The following is a 22,830-nucleotide window of genomic DNA, read 5'->3' as shown; positions in this document are numbered from 1 at the left end:
CAGCTTTGATGTCACTGAGATCAAGAACTCAGAAGTAGTGCTGGGCGATGCGACCTCAAAACAATATCACGATTAATGGAACCTTTTACTTCAATAACGATCAATGGATGATTTTATTTATTTATTTATTTAAATAAATGTGTTTTTTTTGCCCCAATAGTTCATTGACAAGGTTTGTACTGTAAATTGTATGCCGAGCCATCAAAGTGACTACTACTATCCTTCTCATAACTCTCTCTCTCTCTCTCTCTCTCTCTCTCTCTCTCTCTCTCTCTCCGTCTCTCTCATTCTCCTCCATCCCTCTTTCCAACCCCACCTTGGTTGAGGCAGATGGCTGTCTAACATGAGTCTGGTCCTACTCCAGGTTTCTGCCTGTTAAAGGAAGTTTGTCCTTGCCGCTGTAACTAGCTAAATATTGAGGTGCAATGCTCATAGTGGATTAAGATGGGACTGGATCTTATCCTGTCTTGATGTTGGGTCTTTGTTAATAATTTAACTTAGATACCAATGAATCATTTTCATTTTCCAATGAAAGACTGCATACTGTATCTGTTTAAAATACTTGATGGTGGCACACACACAAATTAAGGATTTATCAGGGATGAGATTGGTGTCAGACAAAAAAAGCTAGACGGGATGGTCTTTGTTGGAAGTTTAGATCCTCAGCTAAAATGCAGACAGCCTCAAGTGGACGCTCGATGAACTGCAGTTTCTAGCACTGCATGGGCTTCATATTTAAAGAGCGCAGGTTGAAGCTTGGTGCCATTAACACATTTTAGTATTTTAAAAAAAAAACATTTTTTCATTGAAAATGTATTTTTTAATTATTTATTCATTTATTTATATAATGATTTTTTATGGAACATTTGTTATTTATATTGAGAACAATTATATCCCAATAATTATTGATGTCAAGTTATCACCCAGCCCTACCTCTAACTGTATGCTGGTTGCCACTGAATATTTCTCTGTGAGTTTCTGTGTGTGTGGGGTTGGGTATGTCCTGTTTTATATGTGCTTTTCCAACCACATGCCTGATGGTGGAAGAATAGTGACCAGGGTGTAAAATTAACTTTTTACCTCATCTGCCATTGGCTAGTGACCTCCAAAAATGTACCAGCCAAATAAAAAAATCATGCCTTATTTTATTTAAAATAATTTACATCCGTTTAGCTGTCTGTTCTTCTTCTTGATCGTCTCCTGCCTCTTTGTTTATCCTTTTTAGTTTGTGGTGGCTTCACGCCGGAAATGTGTCGCCACATCTTCCTCGAAACGCTCTTCCCGCCGTGCTTCTTCAAGCAAAGGGAATGAACAGATCTCCAGTAGCTGATGTCATGCCCTCCCCGACGTACCAAATCACAACACAAGTACAGCGCGCCACAAGGGTCAAAATAGCCTGACAGCTGGCAGAAATGGGCGAAAGTATGAAAACAAAACCTCACATGCAGTACAAAATGTTTCCATGGGCCACTGGCGGGTGTGTGTTTTTGTTTATATGCCAAACCAATTTGTTAATTTTACGCCCTGATAGTGACTACAATGTTTCCTCTGTCTGCCTTCTTGCGTTATTTGCCACATAGGAATACATGTGGTGAGAAACTATTGTGAAACTATTGTTCAACATTGTTATGATGTTGAACTTGGAGCTCCTATACTTCCTTGTTCTGTTTTACTGAGTTCCTGTGTCAGCAACAAGTTAACCTCAAATATCAGAATGGTGTTTTGTTTTCACCATAATGTCTTCATCACTGATGTTTTCCTTCCTCTTCTATCCTTTCATAGTGCTGGCTAACTTTGCAGTGAAACTGAAATCTTCTATTCTTAGAATGGCTTATGACTAGCTTGGCTTCATCAAATTGGCCTATGGTGAGGAATGCATGGCACATTTCTCCAGGTCTCCATTTGATTGGTCACTAGTACCCATGCTTTGTATAAGAGCATGTCATGTGTACACAGAACATTTTTCCTATTAATTGCGATTTAGGCAGTTCTTTTGTGATTGATAATTACTATTCTTTCATGCTGTAATCTAAAGGAATAAATGTTTTTAGTTATTGGACATCTAAAGTATCCAGAGAATTGAAGCTGAAGTTCAGCAAACAGCCACCCAAGACCAGCTAAAGAGAGTCCTGAGACACTGATTATTTAACATATACATCTTTGTTCAGTATTCTAGCATTATCTAATGACTAGCTCAGTTTGTTTAGCATGGAAGAGACTTACATGTATTGTGTCAGCTAGCTGCTAAGTTAGCTACCAGACCAGTTAAACGATGAAAGAAACTCCAAGACAATGTTTCTGCTTTTGATGCGTTTACTGAAGTTTTCTTCCTTTCTTGTGAAACTGAAAATACAACAATTACCTTGTTAATTCAACCCAAAGAGCAGTTAACTATACAGGCTGTTCTATAGTAACTTAGCAGTAGCATTTATAATTAACAAAGAATAACGAAGCAATCGTTAGCTTAGCAATTAGTTGTTGTCGCTAAATTTAACAAAATGGTATCTACATGAACACAGACACAAACACTGTGGCTCATTGTTTGCACATCCAAAACAAAAACACAATACTCACAGACAGTGCGTTAGGCTGTGCCCCATGAGGGGCACTTCATGTATTATTCGGCTCTCAGAATAAATCTCTGAAATGATCAAAATCAAAGTTCTAGGCTTTTGCATTGTCCTTTACATGACGATAGTGCTGGGCGATATTGAAAAAGATGTTATCACGATAAAAAAATTTATATCAATTTATCAAAATTATCATGTTTAAAATATCAAATTATTTCATTTTAATAACCTGAAATTATATTGAATTAAGTGAATTAAGTTAACAGTTAACTCCAAGTCAATGCAATGTTTCTGCTTTGACCTTGTAGGTTTAACGTTTTCTTCAGTGTCGCTGTCGCTTGTCTCAGCTGTGTTTACATTCTGCTCCAAATGTCTTTAAGCCCGCCTTCCTCTCACCGTGCAACATGATTGGCTGTTCAATGCTGTCTTCTTCCTCTGTTAAATGGTGCATGGTCAGTAGTGTTTAAGGCACTTTTGCACCCCCTGTCCTTTCCAGTGGTTGGGGGTTGTAATAACAGTTTAAATAAATATACTTTTTTTTTTTTTTAATATTTAGTTGAGAAAAATTATATCACTGTAATTATCATTATGATTTATCCCCCAGCCCTAGATGCAGCAACAACAAAATTCATCAATCCAGAAAATGTAAGGCTTCATTTAGCCTGGCCGTATTCTCTTGACCTAAACCCTTAGTGTACTATACATGTTATTCTTTACCAATCTATTGTATTTATAGGTTAAGATAGAACACATTTATAAATGATTCCAACTGAACTTATTCCATGTGGATTTTTTTAAATGTAACTTTGTATTAAACAGTGTTTGAAAATCTATGTTTTTGTCTTACAGCGTTTCAAAGGCAAGAGCGATTGGTACCCCAGAGCTGGTGATGTCCCGGGTTCCCACCCCTCCTCCTCCTGGGGAGATGTCAAGTGGACCTGTGGCAGAGAGCTGGTGTTACACACAGGTCAGTCCATTTCTTCCTCTACCCACTGAATCACGTTGTACAAGAAGGTGACCAGATTAATCATCAGGGGTGTTAATCTCTCCTCACAAGATGATCCCATCTGGATTGACCCTTAACAGCTACGATCCGATTTCAAGGTCAAATCATTCAATGAAGAACAATTCAGTGTGGTTCAATTTGGTTTAGACAAATGTAAATTTACAATTTAATCCTGAGTAATTTTCCATTAAATGACCTGAGGAAATAATTGACAACAATTTGTATTTATGTTGATTACTTTTCTAAAAGAGACCAAAAAAAAATACAAATACTATATATTTATATATGTATATATATATATATATGTATGTATATATATATATATACATATATATATAAAAAACGGGATTAAAAAACAAAACTGAAAAAAAACAAAAAAACTTTAAGTAATAAATTCATTAATACAAAAAATACAAAAAATAATAATACGCAAATTTCCATAATCCCACACCCATACCCCATGAGCAAATTAGTCATAACTAGGGATGTCAACACTGAATCGAGTATTGATTCATTGATTGTTGTTAAGAACTTACTCTAACACATTTTTTTGTTAGGACTTTCTATCACGTTGAACAAACATCATGTGGTCTTATATTTGGTTCAGCTATCAGTGAGGTGTTTTAAGTTTAAAGCATGTTTCGATGTGAATCAGATGACTAAAGGTGTTGGGCACAGTGGAGACTCTCAGCTGGGGGTCTCCATGAGTGCTTATTTTCTCTGCCGCCGGACTCGGTTGCACTCTCGGCTGACACTTGACCACCTACACATGCTTATTTTTCTCAATGAGAACGGGTAGACAGAAAAGTGGACACTGTGAATCTGAAATCTGTTTCTGCTCAGTTCCCTTGTTGAAGTCTGAGCCTTCACTTTTATGACTGTGTGTCTGCAGAGATTATGAGCCTGCTCCACACGTTGTTCCAAGTACATTTTGAACATTTTGAACACCTCAATACGATCCGTAGCTATTCAATGCTGTCAGCTATGTACATTGTGTCGTGAAGGAAAATTTGACTCGGCGAAAAAAACACATTCAGCATTATTTTTGCCATGGAAAATGTTTATGTATTTTTTATGATTAGTTGATAATTGATTGTTAACATTTCCAAAGATTGATCAAGGAAAATACTTAAAATGTACATCCCTAGTCATAACTGAAACAGAAATCAGTTTTTCATTTTGAATATCTACTTTCACAATTCAAGAATTTATTTTTTCAAGTAACAAAAACTGAAGCCTTAACATTTCAAGACATTGTTTTTATCCTTTTGTAATTGATCTGTGATTGCCATGTGAATTGTACAACATTATGCATCAGTCATCAATCAATCAGTCTTTATTTATATAGCACCAAATCACAACTAACATTATCTCACCATGCTTTTAGAAACAGAGCAGGACTAGACCGTACTCTGTGTTACAGGACAAGACTCACTCTGATCTCATCTTAATCCACTATGAGCATTGCAACTAGCAGTACTTAGCTATTTACAGTGGCAAGGAAAACTTCCTTTAAACAGGCAGGAACCTCGAGCAGGACCAGACTCATGTTAGACAGCCATCTGCCTCGACAATTGGCATTGTTGATATTACTCTGTTTAATGCTGTCTGCTTGGTACCTTGCAACTCGTATTTAATGTAGAAATCATGTCCCTAAGCCATCACTCCAAACAACACAGTAAAGATGTGAATCTCAGGGACAAAAAACACCATAAATGTCTTGATAATTCACTGATTTATGTATTTATTAATCTTTTTTTAACGATTCTATGTGATTTTTCTTATGCTTTCAGGTCAAAGTCGTGAAGTTTTCCTACATGTGGACCATAAACAATTTTAGCTTTTGCAGAGAGGAAATGGGGGAGGTGCTGAAGAGCTCGACCTTCTCCTCTGGCCCTAATGACAAGATGAAATGGTTCGTACCCCAGCTAAACCTATCACTGCAATTTATTATGTACAGGGTTTCTGTTGGATCTGAGAAACTTTTTAGAGTCTGTCAATAATTACAGCCAACTGCTATGGATTAGTTTCTCTATTTTCTTACTTTAAGTTCATGACAGTGTTAATTTTGGCAGCTATTTTAGATTTAGTTTTAGTCTTTAGACAAAAATGTTAGTTTTAGTCACCTTCTAGCCATTTATAGTTTTAGTCAATGAAATCTCAAAACATTTAAGTCTAGTTTTAGTCACATTTTAGTCTTTTTTATTTCTATTTTTACATTTTCTCTCTTTAAAATAATTAATGTAGTTGATCACATATTGATATCAGGGTTGTACCGTGTTAAGATTGTCAATATTTCACTTTTTAACACTATTGCTTGTGTAACCTCTTAAGTTAAATAATTTAGCCTGCTTCACGAATAAAAGTTAAAAAAAAAATTCTTTCTATATTTTGATTATCCTGATTCAAATAAAAATGCCATGAACACAAAATACAAGGGCTGTATTGCACTTTTAGGACGGTCCCTGAGTGTACCAGCAGTGACAGACACACTGGCAGACAGTCGGTTCACAGAACTCAAAAATGCATCAAATGCAAAATGTTTGATGTACCACCAAACTGGAATAATCCAAGCTGTAGATGTGGAGCATTTTACGGTTATAGCTGCTGTTATATAGATGTTTTTATTGTCAGTGATGCACTTAAAAAAAAAAACGAACGTTAGCATCATAATTTTCGTTAAGGAAATTAACACTGGTTCATGATCTTGATTTACCTGGGGAAAAAAACATTAGTCAATAATACAAAAAGGGCAGGAGTAAGTGTTATTTCTGTAGTTTGTGATATAACTGATGTACATTGTTCTCTGTTTGCCTTCCAGGTGTCTGCGAGTTAATCCAAAGGGACTTGACGATGAAAGCAAAGATTATTTGTCATTGTATTTACTTCTTGTTAGCTGTCCAAAAAGTGAAGTCAGGGCAAAATTCAAGTTTTCTTTGTTGAATGCAAAACGAGAGGAGACAAAAGCAATGGGTGAGTAACAAGGTCATTAGCTTTAACAGAAATGAATGTAGTTACAGTACTTCATTATCAAAAACATTTCAGTTATCAACATTAAGATAAAAGTGTGGCTTTTGAAAAAGATGACTAAATGATACTGTGTTGTGTGTGTAATTAACTAAAGTAAGATAAAGTGATAGTAAGCATAATTGTGTGGGCCTAAAATTAACACTTTCTTTGACACATGTATGGTTTATAATTGTCTATTTTCTGTGTGAATATATTTTAAGTTGGTATGATGTTTTGATGACACAATATTTTTCTGGCCTTTTTGGGTTTTGCCTAGATAAGTATCCTATATCAAAGGAAACTCGCAGAAAATGTTAAAACTGATTACGTTTTTTAAAATAATGAAAATAATGCACATTTCAAAACTTTTATAACCTTAGGTAGTACAAACATCAGATTTATTTTACATACTGTATATTTTGATTTCCTTTTACACCTCCACTTTCATTGTTTTTATATCTTATTTGCAATATTAAGACTACGATTTTTGTTTCCTTTTTTACAGAAAGCCAAAGAGCATATAGATTTGTCCAAGGCAAAGACTGGGGCTTCAAAAAATTTATAAGGAGAGATTTCCTACTTGATGAAGCCAACGGACTCTTACCTGATGACAAGCTCACCCTGTTCTGTGAGGTAATCTTCATCCTGCTACTTCTTTTCTTCACATTGATCAATCGTAATACATAACTATGAATTTAACTGAGTGGAATGTAACTTCCATTGATTTCAACTGTGGCAGTTGAATCAGGGTGTCATTGCACTTGGCTTGTTGAATATTTGCTCCTGTTGAGCATACATCTATAAATACCATGTTACTGAACTAGACTGAAGTAGGGCTGTCAAAATTGCTCCAAAATGACGTTCGAATATTCGCTCTAAAAAAATCCCATAGGTTCGAACCATTCGAATATCTATATTTGCGCATTATGTCAATAACAGGTGGACAAACTAATACAAGGAGACCTAACTACTTGTATATGTATTTTTATTTAAGATATAACATGCCTAAAACATACCTACACATTACAAAACAAGTAAATGACCTAATGGCCGATACTGTAACACTTTTAAGACCGGAGACCTCTCGCTCGCTCGCTCCCCTCTCTGTGCGTAATGCGCTGAGTGAGTGCTGAACAAGACTTGTGCGAGCAATTAAATGTCCTGACTCTTGTCCCTGATATAGGCAGGCTTCATTCAGTGATTGAAGCAAATATTATTAACATTAATTGAAATTAAAGTTAAAAATGAAGAAGTAGTCCACTTACATTCTTGGCGCTTGTATAAACAAAAGAGAGGAAAAACTGCATTTTTATCCCAGTGTCACTGATGGTCGGGCTCTTTTAGTCCACTGTAAATGTAGGGTCTTAGGCCTGACAGGTTATTTCTCAAAAACACGAGACAGTCCACATGTGAAGAGGCCCGATCTCTTTTTATTCACTGTATTCCCAAACTGAGGAAAAGACGCGTTCAGAGCGCACTGAGGATTCGGGGACGGAAGGATTTCTCTCTGCTGTCTGCTTCACGCTGTGCATGTGTGACTCCTGTGACCTGTCCCTGACCCGTCATGGGTCGGCGGCCCACTCGCAAAGCAGCCGCCGATGTGTTTTTTTCCGCAGTCGAATATTAATTTTCACAATCGAATCTCCGTTTTTTTTTAATATTCGAATATATATTCGAATTTAGAATATTCGTTGACAGCCCTAGACTGAAGTGTACTTACGGGGCGGCTGTGGTTCAGTGGGTAGAGTCGGTCGTCTATCAATTGGTAGGTTGCCGGTTGATCCCAGCTCCGGCAGTCACATCCTGAAGTGTGCTTGAGCAAGACACTGAACCCCGAATTGCTCCTGCTGTTGTCCAGTGGTGTGTGAATGTGTCCGAATGAGATTAGCTAATATGGTCACTCACTAAATAGCATCCTCTACCATCAGTGAGTGATTGGGTATGAATGGGTGAATGCGACAGGTAGTGTGTAAAAGCACTTTGAGTAGTCAGACAGACTAGAAAAGTGCTCCATAAGTACAAGTCCATTTACCATTTACTTAACAAGTGATTTGAAATCACATCATGGTAGGGTTAAAGCTGTGAAATAGAGCTGGGCGATATGAAAAATGTTATCGTAATAACATGTTTTTCAATATCAGTTGATATCGATAATTATCACGATAAATATCTAATCATTATTTCATTCAAATTTAAAGACATATTTTTTTGCCTCTGAGTGAAAACTGAAGGTTTGTAAGCTTGAATCAGGATTTAGTTCTCCGATAAACTTCATGAATCCATCATTTTCGTCAGTGTTAACTGGAAGCAGTTTGTAGATTATTTTCTGTCAGGTTGAGGTAATTTGCATGATTTAATTTAAATTTACAACAAAGATATATCAAATCAAATTGTATTCTGTGTATCAGCTTGTAGAGTATTGTTCTGAGTAGTGCGCTCACCTTTCAGGTTACAAAGAGTTAGGGGTGGAATGATATTGTTTCCCACAGTGCAATTAAAGCATTACTGTCGCCAGTTTCAGCTGTGTTTACATTCCTCTCCAAACGTCTTTAACCCCGCCTACCTGCGACATGATTGGCTGTTCTATGCCGTCTTCTGTGTAATGTTGGCTGGCAACTAACTTTCAAGGCACATTAGAGCCCCCTCCCTTTCCAGTGGTTTAAATATATCAAATTTGTATTGAACATTTGTTATATTTATATTGAGAAAAATTATGTCACGAGAATTATCGTTACTGAATTATCGCCCAGCCCTATCTCATGCATTGTTTAGTTATGTGAAAAACAAAGTTGTTTTTTACTGTCTGGTTACTTTACTGTAAAGTAGTGGTTTTGGAGATACAAGGTTTCTTCTTGACAGTGTAGGTATATATACATTAAATGAAGTGTCACAAAAAATATTGTACATTCCATTGGCCAAATACTTAGATCAGGGAGTGTGCCAGACAATGATTACAAAAGACTCTTCCATTTCTGGGAAATTGCCACTCAGATGAACAAATTACATTTAAATTGAAGACAAAGTGGCTGTTAGTTGTTTGAGTGAAGTGAATTAATTTTGGTGTCAAGTTTGTTGTGTTTGTGTGAAAGGATTCCTCCCACTGTAGATTCCTTAATCATGAAAATACACCATAAATTAAACATTGAACAAATTTGCCCATTAGATTTACATCCTGTTTCTTTCTGCTGTTTCTCACTTCCAGGTAAGCGTTGTCCAGGACTCTGTGAACATTTCAGGCCAGTCCAACATGAACATGCTAAAGGTACCAGAGTGTCAACTTTCTGATGACCTGGGAAACCTGTGGGAGTGTTCACGCTTCACAGACTGCAGTCTCTATGTTGGAGGGCAGGAGTTCAAAGCACACAAATCCATTCTTGCAGGTAAGACTTTCCAAGTCCTTTTAGTTTTTAGCTTGCAGCAACTAGCAGAAAAGCCTTAAAATGGCTCTATTACAAGACATGTCTGTAGCTCCTCTTTTAGAGCTACAAGTGGACTGCCTTCAGCAACAAAGGCTGTAAAGGCTTTGTAATCCTGGCTTGATTTGAGCTGCCTAGCACTGCAGTGGGTGTTTATCCACTGCCTCTCCTTGGCCCTGCTTGACCCAAATGACTGAAGGATCTAAAAGATAGAGAGGCTGTCTCTCCTGCACAGCATGTCTTGTTTAGACACGCTGGCAGCTGCAGGGGTCATGTGTGTAGAAGCTGACATAGTAGCTTCTATACACATCATGCCAGTTCAATACTGATGCTCTGTGCATATAGTGTGCTACCGTGCTTAATTAAATGTGGTCATGATATTTATATTCTGATTTTTGTTTCCCAACAGCAAGGTCACCAGTCTTTAATGCAATGTTTGAACATGAAATGGAGGAGAGTAAAAAGGTAAGAATATTTGGTAACATCTGCTTCTTGTCATGGCACCATGGACAAATTTATATTTGCTCAGTATTCTTTAGTATTTCCTAAAGGATACTTTGGGTTGTCATATCTTAATCAAACAAATCTCTTGCCTCCTTTCAGAACCGTGTTGACATCAGTGATGTAGACCCAGATGTCTTCAAGGAAATGATGGGCTTCATTTACACAGGAAAGGCTCCAAACCTAGAGAAGATGGCAGACAATTTACTGGCAGCTGCAGACAAAGTAAGTACCAAAGTTACATAGTTATATTTTTTAGTGACCTTTCCTTTTTCTTTTCTTTTTTTAACCAGGATAAAAAAAAATCCCTATTTTTTCTCTCCATAGAAAAACATTTCCACTAGCTACTTTGAGCTATACTTCATTTACAGAATACTAGAGACTAGTTGTATAATACCCCTTTTCAAACGAGGCAGTTTCAGGCAGGGTTCCCACGCGTCCTGGAAAACCTGGAAAACAGTTGACCAGTTTTCCAGTACTGGAAAACACCTGGAAAATGGGAGAAAAAGTAAAATGTCCTGGAAAATCACATATAGTCCTGGAAAATTATTCCAACATGGCTGCGTTTGACCTGACCCTATTAACAAAACACATCCCCATTCATTGAAAGTTGAGTGCACACTGTGCTGGAAAAGACAGCAACACTGCGCAACTTTTTTCACATCTTTTCTCCTTCACTTCATAATCATGCATTCACAGAAAACGGGGGTATATTGTTTATGTTTTATGGTACATTTGGCTCAAGTGCCGTACTCTAGCTCAGTTGTTCTCAAAGTGTGGTCCCCTGGGGGTCCGCGAACCATAGCGTGGGGGTCTGTGAAATAATTTGAATAAATTTCTAGTAAATTATAAAATTGTACTGTGTCATTAAAAACAGCATATACACTATTGTTATGATACCATTAGGTGGCTCGAAGGGATATGTGAGTCTTGCTGCTGTTAATTTTCTGAAAGCGTTTAAGATCAATTACTTGAAAAGTATAAATGTTGTCATGTTGAGTCCACAAGGAATGAAATGACCCTCTGTTTTAAAGTATACAAGTGGTATTTACTTGATTCAAATTGAAGTGTTATCTGTTTATCACTATGGGACAGGTCTGAAGGATTTACATTGATACATTTTACAATACAAATAGTTCCAAGGGCAACTAAGAGTGCAAATGGTAGTAAGCATGTGCTTTAGTGATGGGAAGTTGGGCTCTTTTCAGAGAGCCGGCTCTTTCGACTCCCGAACGGCTCTTAATTTAGGATCTTTTGTAGCCGTATGTTTGACCTTAACTTTGCAAAAACTAATGGTTTGTGTTGAAAACCCTTTTACGTACAGTGTTTTTATGAGAAGCCTTATAATTGCCCAATTGTGTGCATTTATTCTGTTACAAAATCATTCTCACCCTGATCCTAGGGTTATGATTAGGGTTAGGGTTGTGATTAGGGTTAGGGTTGTGATTAGGGATAGGGTTGTGATTAGGATTAGGGTTGTGATTAGGGATAGGGTTGTGATTAGGATTAGGGTTGTGATTAGGGATAGGGTTGTGATTAGGGTTAGGGTTGTGAATAGGATTAGGGTTGTGATTAGGGTTAGGGTTGTGATTAGGATTAGGGTTGTGATTAGGGTTAGGGTTGTGATTAGGGTTAGTGTTGTGATTAGGGATAGGGTTATGATTAGGGTTATGATTATGATTAGGATTAGGGTTACGGTTAGGATTAGGGTTATGATTAGGGTTACGGTAGGTTTAGGGTTAGAGTTAGGATTAGGGTTAGGATTAGGGTTAGGGTTATGATTAGGGTTAGGTTTAGGGTTAGGGTTAGGATAATGGTTAGGGTAAGGATTAAGGTTAGGGTTAGGATTAGGGTTAGGGTTAGGATTAGGATTAGGGTTACGGTTAGGGTTAGGGTTAGGATTAGGGTTAGGGTTATGATTAGGGTTATGGTTAGGATTAGGGTTAGGGTTAGGGTTAGGGTTAGGATTAGGGTTAGGGTTAGGATTAGGGTTAGGTTTAGAACCAGAACTAAATTTAAGCATACAGAACCAGAACCAAACTTATGCAAAGAGAACCAGAATCAAACTCGACCAGAACTGAACCAGAACCGAACCAGAACCGAACCGGAAACAAACCAGAACCGGACCAGACCTGAACCAGAACCGAACGAGAGCCCTACCAGAACTGAACCAGAACCGAATCAGAACCGAACCAGAACTGAACCAGAACCGAACCAGAACCGAACCAGACCGGAACCAGAACCAAATCAGAACCGTACCAGAACTGAACCAGAACCGTACCAGAACCATACCAGAAACGAACCAGAACCGTACCAGAACCGAACCAGAACCGAACCAGACTTGAACCAGAATTGAACCAGAACAGAACCGAACCAGAACCATACCAGAACAGAACCAGAACCGAACCAGACCCGAATCAGAACCGTACCAGAACTGAACCAGAACCGAACCTGAACTGAACCGAACCAGAACCATACCAGAAACGAACCAGAACCGTACCTGAACCGAACCAGAACCGAACCAGACTTGAACCAGAACCGAACCAGAACCGTACCAGAACAGAACCAGAACCGAACTCAAGTAAAGTGAACCAAAACCAGAACCAAACTCAAGCAAACAGAACCAGAACCAACTCAGGTAAACAGAAACAGAACCAACTCAAGCAAACAGAACCAGAACCAAACTCAAGCAAACATTATTAACGTCCTCAGGTTGGCATTGAGAAAAATCAGATGCCTCAGCTTGTATGGGCTGATCTGATTTCTCCTTCCAGTGAGTGTTTGCCTGGTCTTCAAGAAGACTCTCTCTGAAGTAACAGATGTAGCCACGATACACAGCCTCCCCTCCATCACCTGTATCCTATATCCTCACATGTGATTGGCCGCATGGCCGCCATGCTGACCAATCAAAACAAAGTTCTGCTGTGAGCAGAGCTGGGGCTGAACACTGTGAGAGCTAAGCAGGGAAAGGAACAAACTGGAAGCTGGCTCTCTCTTGCTGCGAGCCGGCTCTTCTGATTCACTATAAAGCACCTACTCTCAGAGCCGCAGCTTTTGATCATGACACATCACTAATGTGCTTAATCTGTGTTACAATTATGAGGGGGCCATGGACCATTTTCTCCCCTGTAAGGGGTCCCTGGCTCCAAAAAGTTTGAGAACCCCTGCTGTAGCTAGTAGTGCAAACTCCTGATAGTGAAAACAAACAGAACAAAAAGAGCGACACAGCTGCACAGAAACTCCACGTTGCAGACATCCCTGATCATAATAGACATCGCCATGCAGGAAGACAGTTTACATTTTTTAATTCTGAGAGATCTTCAAATGCAGAGTGCGTCTTTACACCGGTGCGATTTTTTTCAGAGTTTACGGTAACGCAAATAAAAAAACATGACATTGCTTTGTTTTATATCGACCACTTAGCAGGATGAATATCATGATTAAGCAGGTATATTTTGAGTCTGAGTTAAGTTGAGAAACATTTGTGGCCATTTTTGTCATTCAGTTCTATTTATGTCATTAATGCACTGATGCTCTGATCATTATTATTATTTAATTATTTCAGTCAGGCAGCTTCCTGATTCCTTTGCTGGCTCTTTTGTTTTTTTTTCTTAGCTCATTTTATATTTTTTGAGAAAAGAGAAAGCTGAGATGTTGCCCATCATTGTTACTTGGTTGCACTAATAAAGGGAAGTGCTGTACATCTGTGGTTGCATTATTCTATTATCACTTTGCTATAATTTTTAAGTATGTAAGAGATGATTTCATTGATAGCCATAGACTACATGTCTTTCAATGTAGACTTCCACTGAGAGGAACATATTAGACTATTTAGGAACTAAATTAGGAACTAAATTTAGACGGTCATACCAGCTTGATCATCAATGAAAATGTCCTGGAAATGTTCTGGAAAATGATCTCTGGAAAAGAGTGGGAACCCTGTCAGGGCCAGTTAGGAGCCGGGGCTCAATTGACAACTGTTTTTTCATCTTTCGACTGTGAGTGAACCAGATCCTGGCCGGGAAAACCGGCTCCAGAGCGGCTCCAACTCTTTGTTGGTCTAGAACCACGAACCGCTTACGTGAGGGGTGAGGGGCGGGTTTGCCGTGATCTTAAACACAAACCAAACACGTTTCCACCATTGTCCTGCAGAGAAAAAATAAAAAAGACTAATGGATTCCAAGGCAAAGCAGTGGTCGGTCGAGGATACAAGCTGCCGTTGTCTCAGTTCTTAACAATCAATTACAATCAGTCAAGTAATATTTTAACATTGCTTTACATATAGCAGGTTTTCCCTTATATCTGATGGAGTTGTCATCATTGCACATTTATCAACAGATCAGAATGAATCCAGACAACGCCTCAAACCGAAGCAATCTTATTTGCCTCCTTGTTGTAACCACCGTTTTATTTGTTTTGTTTCTACCAGTACGCTCTTGAGCGTTTAAAGGTCATGTGTGAAGAGGCCCTCTGCAACAGCCTTTCAGTGGAGAATGTGGCAGACACCCTCATCCTAGCAGACTTGCACAGTGCTGAGCAGCTCAAAGCACAAGCCATAGATTTTATCAACAGGCAAGTATCGGAAGAAAAAAAAAAAAACCTCTGGTGATAAATTCCCGCTGCCATTTCTGTTTACCAGCCCTGAATGCTTACCTTTTTATCTCCTTGCCATAGGTGCAGTGTCCTGAGACAGCTGGGCTGTAAAGATGGAAAGAACTGGAATAGCAAGTATGTAATTAGCTGATATGTGTGACACAAGATTAATAACACACTCCTATCTCTTCCCCCAACCAGATGCATTAGAATTCATTGTTTTAGCTCAGGCAGACAGAGTGCTATTTGCCTTTTCAGTTTGAAGCTCCATATCTTTGTATCCAAGTTATTAATAGACTCATACCTGGATGAAACCTGGTAATGGAATATTTGTAGAATGTAAAAAGCAGGGAGTGGCCACTATTGAAAGTTTCCCTTCAGATGATTTAGTGTGTTGTCCTTAGGCACCTTGAAATGTTGAAACTGTTCAAACTTCCGTCTGTGTTTATATTTAAAATGTGAATAAGCTTTAATACTAGGATAATTTTAACCCATGGATAGACAGCAGTAATGGAGCTTTTCAAATTTATTATGCAACTGGCAAATCAAGTCCCCCTTCTTTGCTTTGTCATTACAATCTCATTTATGTTTATTGGTTTTTAATGTGCACATTCTCTTGTCTTGAGTGTAACTTCATTTTGACTATGCTTACAGTCATGCTACAGACATAATGGAAACTGCAGGCTGGAAGTCAATGATCCACTCCCATCCTCACTTGGTAGCCGAAGCCTTCCGTGCCCTGGCTTCAGCGCAGTGTCCTCCCTTTGGTCTTCCCAGGAAACGTCTAAAACAGTCCTGACTGCTTGACTGTGCCCCCGGAATTTACTGGAGGTATGAAGCATGGGTTTACAAAGGAAGGACTAGTGAGGGTACCATTCTTTATTTCAACCAAAACTGAACACACTTGAATAAAGAAGAAGAAGACGACAAGGAAGAGTGGAGCTTTTCTGGCCAGGTGTGTGTGGAGGCTGGCACGTGGACGACAGACATCAGCGGATTGGGAAACAAATGGTAAAAGTGGTGTTGCTTGCTTGCTTTGCTGCCCTGCCCTAACTGAATTTTGTTCAGCATGGGTAGCAAGTCAAGCTATCTGCTACTGTTTTTCCCTGTATTTTAAAAATGGCCTTAATATATCTGCCATTGCTCTGGAGCTGCTCTAGAGTACTTTGTCTATTTTACTCTGTGCCTGCCTTGTCACAAAGACCAGGCCTCCTCCAGGTTGCACTAGTTCCCATGAATAGTCATTTTGATATGGAGTTCTTTAGGAACGTAACAAAGGTTTAACTCAATGGGAAATATTATATATTTGTAATGTTTAGCCCATTTTGTGACTAGACATTAAAAGCATGAACACTTTCAGTGCAAGGTCAGTTCTTTACACTTTTTAAAAGATGAGTATGCCCCATATTGATGGCACCATTTCTATGTAAATGACAGTTGAACTATCTTCAGAAGACCAGTGAACAAGAGACTGTTCTATTGCATATTTGTGGGGAAATTGTATTCTGCCATTATAAAGACCCAGTGTCAATTGTTATAAAAACATGTAAGATGGAAAAGTGTCAATACTTTTGCCCTAATATTTTAGACCATTGGAAAAGTTATGGAAGTATTTAGTCTCCCATTTGAATGACATATTCCAGATCATACGTCTGTGAACCGTTATAGATGCAATTTTGAGAACTCCTGTCCTTTAGTATTGCCAAGTTTCAAATATTATATATTCTCAGTAATATTGTGGTTAACAAAAAGTGGAGAAGAGACTAATGCATGGCCATGTTATTGTCACAGAAAGTGTCCAAGTACCAATTTTGTGTTAAACAATTTATTTTCTGCAATTATCTGACATATTTGTGCAGAATGAAATGAATTGAGTATGTGCAAAAGTTCCTTTCACATGCTTGGATATTTGTAGGATGCTGAGCATCTTTTCCACTGGCAATGTTATCTGTGTTTGACTGGGGGGTTGTCATGTTATCTAGTCTGTCTCGTATTTAGTGTGGTGTGACCAACACTTCAGATGGTTTTGTAAATTAAGAGAAGTAGTAATCATTTTTACATGATATTACTTATCATTCAGCGTGTTTGTTTGGAAGCAAAAAATGAAGTTATTGTCTGCAAGAATGCCTGCATTAACCCATTAAACAATTTTCCAGCAGTCTGAAGCAGCTTAGGTTTATTTCATTCATTATTGTCCACACTGATTCCTTATCCTGGACTTCCACCAGATCCGTGTCCGGTCCGTCTCCGATCCGTCACGGCACCGATGTTGATAGGTTTCTATTCTATTCAATGGCTGTTCTCGAAACCGCCTACTATACTAGCAGTACGTGCTGATCTGGCGTAAAATATAGTATGTAGTGTGTAGTATGAGAACAAACAACAACAAAAGCAAAATCTGCAGTATGCCAAAACTCCCCAGACGTCGTACTGATTTGGGAAAGTTTAACAGTATGCATCGGACCAGTCTCCCTCACATACTGTTTCCCACAATGCACAGCGCTCGTTGCACTTTTTCTTTTTTCTTCTTTTTTGTTAAAGGGTGGCACTTAGTGTTTAGGTTCTGGGAAAATTATTAAATTCTATTTAAACTACTTCCTAACTTTTTAAATCATAAGTGGATGCTAAAGAAGCAGTTTCTCTATCAGCTTGGTCGTTGTTTACTTCCGCTTTCTAAAACCAGAAATCCAGCGACGCCTTGCCCAGCGTACTGCAGATCAGACCCAACAGAACAGTCCTACTACACACTACCTTCAAACGCAGTATGTAGTATGCAGTACATACTGAATACTACATTCATAGGTAGTATGAAGCAGGCGGTTTCGAAAACAGTTGGTGTTAACTTCCACTGGATACGCTCCGTGGTGTTCTGGCTCCCTCTCTGATGGCACGCCAGAGTCTCCTGGATCTGTTTTTTCTGGATGCTGGAGCACGACGCATACATATCAGCAGAGAAGAGCGAGCAGGACAGGAAGTCAGGAATCAAAACAAAATTAAAACATCCAGTTCATTTTCAGATTAAAACACAGTGTTATCACCAGATCATATTTCACTTAACTACGACATCAGAATGTCAGAGGTTTTCAGAAGACCATAAAGACAACATGGATGAGGAGAGGAGAAGGATATTCATTAATGCAGGAATTACCACGAGAACATCTTGGTCACATGACTCCACTTGGCCGGCGATCCTGCTCCATACTGTGTTTCAAAGAAACGCAAACGGGTGGTTTTGACGGATTAGAGAGCACGGAGACGGACCGGACACTGGTGGAAGTCACGGGTCAGGTTAAGTGAATTTAATTTTCTATTTCTCCAGTTTTTTTTTTAAGATATCAGATAATAAGACACAACTGTGATAATCAGAAGAAATGTTCCACTGCATTTGCACGGTAACATTTTGGTGTTAAACGTTTTTCAGCACATGAAAGATTTTTCTCTTCACAGAAAATGTCTTTTATTAAAGTGAACAGGAGGCTGCTCTTTCCTGCTGCACGAACGTCTTCATCAGAGGACTGCTGATCTTCGTGTAGCAAAGATCCAAGGAGAATACCAGACACCATCTCTGCTATAAGCCGCCTCTGAAACTCCTAATCTTTTTTCTTTCCCTCGTCTCTACTTACCATAGTGCTTGAAAGAGAAGATGCCTTCAGTAACACTGAGACAGACTGAATTATATTCTGTCTTTGGATATGGGACATCACACTGCTTAAGAAACAATGTTCATTAGGCAAGACATACACACACACGTTGTCATTCATAGAATCTTGTTTTGTTTTTTAAATTGTCTCTATAGTGAGGAAAACAACTTTCATTATTCTTTTACAGAGATCAGTTAAAACAAGCATTTTAAGATGCCATGTCCACAAGTTGGGAGCGCCCACAACTATTTCTAGGTTACGAATGTCGTCCCGCTGTACTTCCGCTTCCCTTAGAAGTGACCCCTGGGTTTGTTTTAAAATGCTCTATGCTGTCATTCAACAGCATTTCATCAAGAAACTGTAGAACTATTGATACATATTGTGTCTTAGCATTAACAGCAGCTCTAAACTTGGAAATTGTACCTTGGAAAAACAAGTGTTCTAACTTTTCTCCTCCGTAACAACCTCTGTCATTGTTGTGGACAAAGTAGATTTCAGATGACCTGGCCCTTCTTGATTCTGATTGGTCGATGATCAGGAAATGACATTGATGAGCGGCGGTATTCCAAAGGTTGAACAGCTTTCAAAAACTCTCAGTACTGTGTTTCCCAGGTCATCCCTATGTTCCCACATTTCTAGTACATTTTCAAAATGAGGTCTTGTGTTCCCACATTTTCCTTCAATTTAAGCCCTCTCCTCCCACAAGATTTTTGGAAGCACTTTATATTAAATGAATGAATGAATGAGTAATTTAATTTTGATCATCAGCAGAATTGCGGAACATAGACATGCTCCCGTATTTCTAACCCTTCCAAGTTGTCAGCAGTTTAAAAAACCCAACACAACTTGATGTTTGTAGTTGATTTGAAATAAAATTTCAAATTATTCTGTTTTACTGAAATGTTATTTGACATGATAGAAGTTTTATCCATTCTGAAGGTGATGAAGAACGTTCTACATATAATGGGGGAACACATTTTTACCAAATACCTTCAAATCAGAATTCAGTAACATCGATTTATAAGTGGTTTTTCTCAAATCAGTTAAAAAGGGGTAATTTCTCTTTCTCACTTTCTCTCTCTGATTCTCCTTTATTCCTCTTTACAACCCCAACTCGGTCGAGACAGATGTCTGTCTAACATGAGTCTGGTTCTGCTCGAGGTTTCTGCCTGTGAAAGGAAGTTTTTCTTTGCTGCTGTAACTAGTTAAATACTGCGAGGTTCAATGCTCATGGTGGATTAAGATGAGATAAGACTGAGTCCTGTTTGTAAGAGGGGACTGGATCTTATCCTGTCTTGATGTTAAGTCTTTGTTAATAATTTAACAGAGTACGGTCTAGACCTGCTCTGTTTGTAAAAAACGTTTTGAGAGACCGTTTGTTGTGATTTGGCACTATACAAATAAAGCTTGATTGATTGACACCTAGCTAACAAACAAAGCTTTATTTTAAGACTGATGTAAGTTATATCATCATTGAGCGTCATGTACTGTCGACATGTTAACATTTCTCTTAGTTTTCCTAAGATCTGGATCTGTGCAGCAGCACACCCTTGTGAGTTTGATGTCTCTAGAGTGGGTACCTCACCCTGATCAGATAAGAGTAATAGAAGCGAACAAAAATCCCCCTGTCACTGATGGCCACAGCAAATGGATGTGCTCCCTAAGGTGTACTGCCGGTATCATCCATGCCTGTGGACACAGATTTATTGCCCATTAAAAAAAGTATCCTGAAGTGTAGCTCCTGAAAAGATGCTTTTATCCTGTTGAGAAGTCCTGGTGGGAATCAAAAAGGACAACAGATTTTGAGTGTTAGCTCTAAAAGATAGATGTGACAACATACTAACAGTCAAGTTTAAATGAGGTTTAATGCCTTAAAAAAAAGATCTTTACAATTTCATTTCAACAAAATGAACCCCAAGTCAAATCAAACAATTTAGGATGCTTAACTGTACACACAACGTAACTCTTCTATGTACAGGGAACGTTTTAATCCAAATGTATCAGGCAGGAAATCAAAATATGTGGAATCTATCTATCACTATCAATATGACATCTATGTACATGATACCGTTCAACAAACACCAAAATTAAGATACAGTATACTTATTCATATATTTCTCTGGAAAATTATAATTAACATTTTTTACTCTTTAGAAAATAACATTAAGTATTAGTTACACGTTAATACACAGCAACTGCACAAAGGAGTCCAACTAAAACCTAGATTATTTGGATTTAATAATTTTCATATCGTACACTCCTCATTTTTATAATGTGACGATCATTTACAGCTGATTAGGAAAGACATGGTGCAACAAATAAGGTGACAATGATACAAATTTACTGATTAGTCATAGCCGGAAAGAAAAGAAACGTCATGTTTTCCTTTAAGCCTCAGAAACTGTCGATACCCAAGTCAAAGAACACCACAACATCGTCTAAAAGATTGAATGTGTTCTATCCACTTCCACACACAGTCAGTTTACTTCAGCCTATTGTGAAATCTGGACATTTCTGGATTGTTTTACCCCTTATTCTGTTTTTTTCTTTATTTCCATCCTCTTTTTCTTTTATGTTTCCTCTACCTTTGGTTCCTTCACTATTGGTCTTTTCTAAATGAAATTTCCCAAGCTAATTAAAGCCTATTTGAGACAGGTAATGTCAGTGCCGGTGGCAGGACCATGACAAAGTGCTGATAATTGTCTGCCAGACTCACTAAATCCACCTGTCCTGCAATTACCGCCTTCCCCCCACCCCACCCCCACCCACCTCTCCTGACACATTAATCCACTGTGGTGCTGCTCAGCAGTCTGATGCCTAAAAGTGCATCCAGCAAACACAGATGTTGGATTTCATACTAGTTTAGCATACACGTCTTATAGTGATAGCAGAACAAATCCAATGCAAAGAAGAACAAGGCAGCAGACGGGTTACAACGGGGCGCCTAGTGCACATTGGTTATCATGAGTTGATATTTAGTTTTATTTCCTTGTGGTTCCTCCCCAGGTTTATTCTTTATTAGTTAGCCTTTGTCTCCCTTGTGTGTTTAGAGATTCTTAGTCTAGTCTTGTGTTTCCCACTATTTCCCACAATGCATTGAACTAACACTTCACTTTTTCTTTTCTTTTTTTGGAAGGGGGGCACTCAGTTTTTAGGTGCTGTAAAATTATTGAATTACATTTAAACCACTTCTTAAACTATATATTTTTTAAAGTTATGTTTTTGGGGTATTTTTGTCTTTATGACAGGACAGCTGAAGAGAGACAGGAAGCGTGGGGAGTGGGGAAGGACATGCAGCACATGGTCGGAACTGAGCCGGCAGCCTCTGCGACGAGGGCTGTAGCCTCTGTATGTGGGGCGCTTAGACCACTAGGCCACCAGTGCCCCCACTTCTTAATTTTTTAAATTATAAGTGATGCTAAAGAAGCAGAATCTCTATCAACTTGGCCGTTGTTTACTTTCGCTTCCGAAAAATGGAAAATCCAGTGACACCTGAGCCAGCATACTACAAAACTGATCCAACAGAACAGTTATACCACATACTACCTTCAAACGCAGTATATAGTACGTAGTAAATACTGCTTGAGTTGATGTATGCAGTATGTAGTACATAGTGAATACTACGTTTCAAGGCAGTATGTAGCAGTCCGTTTAAAAAAAAACAGCACCTGTGTTTCCAATTTACTTTGACTTCATGCCCTCTTGTGTTCCCTGCCTTTTTGTGATTACCCTCATTAGTTTCACCTGTGTCCTGTGTTCACACCTGTGTTGATTACTCTGTGTATTTAGTTTCTCTGTTTCCCCTGTCCTGTGTTGGATGATTGTACGTCTCTCCTGTGTTCCCTGTGTTTCCTTTTGGATTTAGTTTTAGTTTTTACCTTTTTGTTCATTATAACCTTTTATTTTAAATCTGCACTTGGGTCCTCCTTCCACCATTTTATTACCAAATATGAAAGATTTAAAATAAAAGGTTTTAATAAACAAAAAAGTACAAATAAAACTACTCAAAATGTCCAAAAACAGGAGACAGGGTAAAAGAAACACAGAGAACACAGGAGAGATGTACAATGACCCATCTCAGTACAAAGGAAACA

The 22,830-nt window shown here is 38.4% G+C and overlaps 1 protein-coding gene across 2 annotated transcripts in view; it reads left to right on the top strand.

The window, feature by feature from the left end:
- Positions 1–17,260, top strand: part of spopla (speckle type BTB/POZ protein like a) — a 34,402-nt gene extending 17,142 nt beyond the window's left edge. Inside the window, exons 1-11 of one of the 2 annotated variants that reach the window (XM_034693938.1) lie at positions 3,175–3,215; positions 3,420–3,537; positions 5,370–5,491; positions 6,398–6,549; positions 7,091–7,218; positions 9,788–9,965; positions 10,411–10,466; positions 10,605–10,727; positions 14,932–15,074; positions 15,177–15,230; positions 15,750–17,260. In XM_034693938.1, the coding sequence (XP_034549829.1) occupies positions 3,181–3,215; positions 3,420–3,537; positions 5,370–5,491; positions 6,398–6,549; positions 7,091–7,218; positions 9,788–9,965; positions 10,411–10,466; positions 10,605–10,727; positions 14,932–15,074; positions 15,177–15,230; positions 15,750–15,894 (1,254 nt within the window). In that variant the 5' untranslated portion in view covers positions 3,175–3,180 and the 3' untranslated portion in view covers positions 15,895–17,260. Of the gene's footprint in view, positions 1–3,174; positions 3,216–3,419; positions 3,538–5,369; positions 5,492–6,397; positions 6,550–7,090; positions 7,219–9,787; positions 9,966–10,410; positions 10,467–10,604; positions 10,728–14,931; positions 15,075–15,176; positions 15,231–15,749 lie in introns of those variants that run through there. The other variant, XM_034693939.1, reaches the window with a different exon arrangement.
- Positions 17,261–22,830: the final 5,570 nt, after the last annotated feature.

Source organism: Notolabrus celidotus, chromosome 10, assembly GCF_009762535.1.
Source record: "Notolabrus celidotus isolate fNotCel1 chromosome 10, fNotCel1.pri, whole genome shotgun sequence".
In the NCBI taxonomy this organism is placed as follows: Eukaryota; Metazoa; Chordata; class Actinopteri; order Labriformes; family Labridae; genus Notolabrus; species Notolabrus celidotus.
This window is presented reverse-complemented; position numbering and strand designations above follow the sequence as displayed.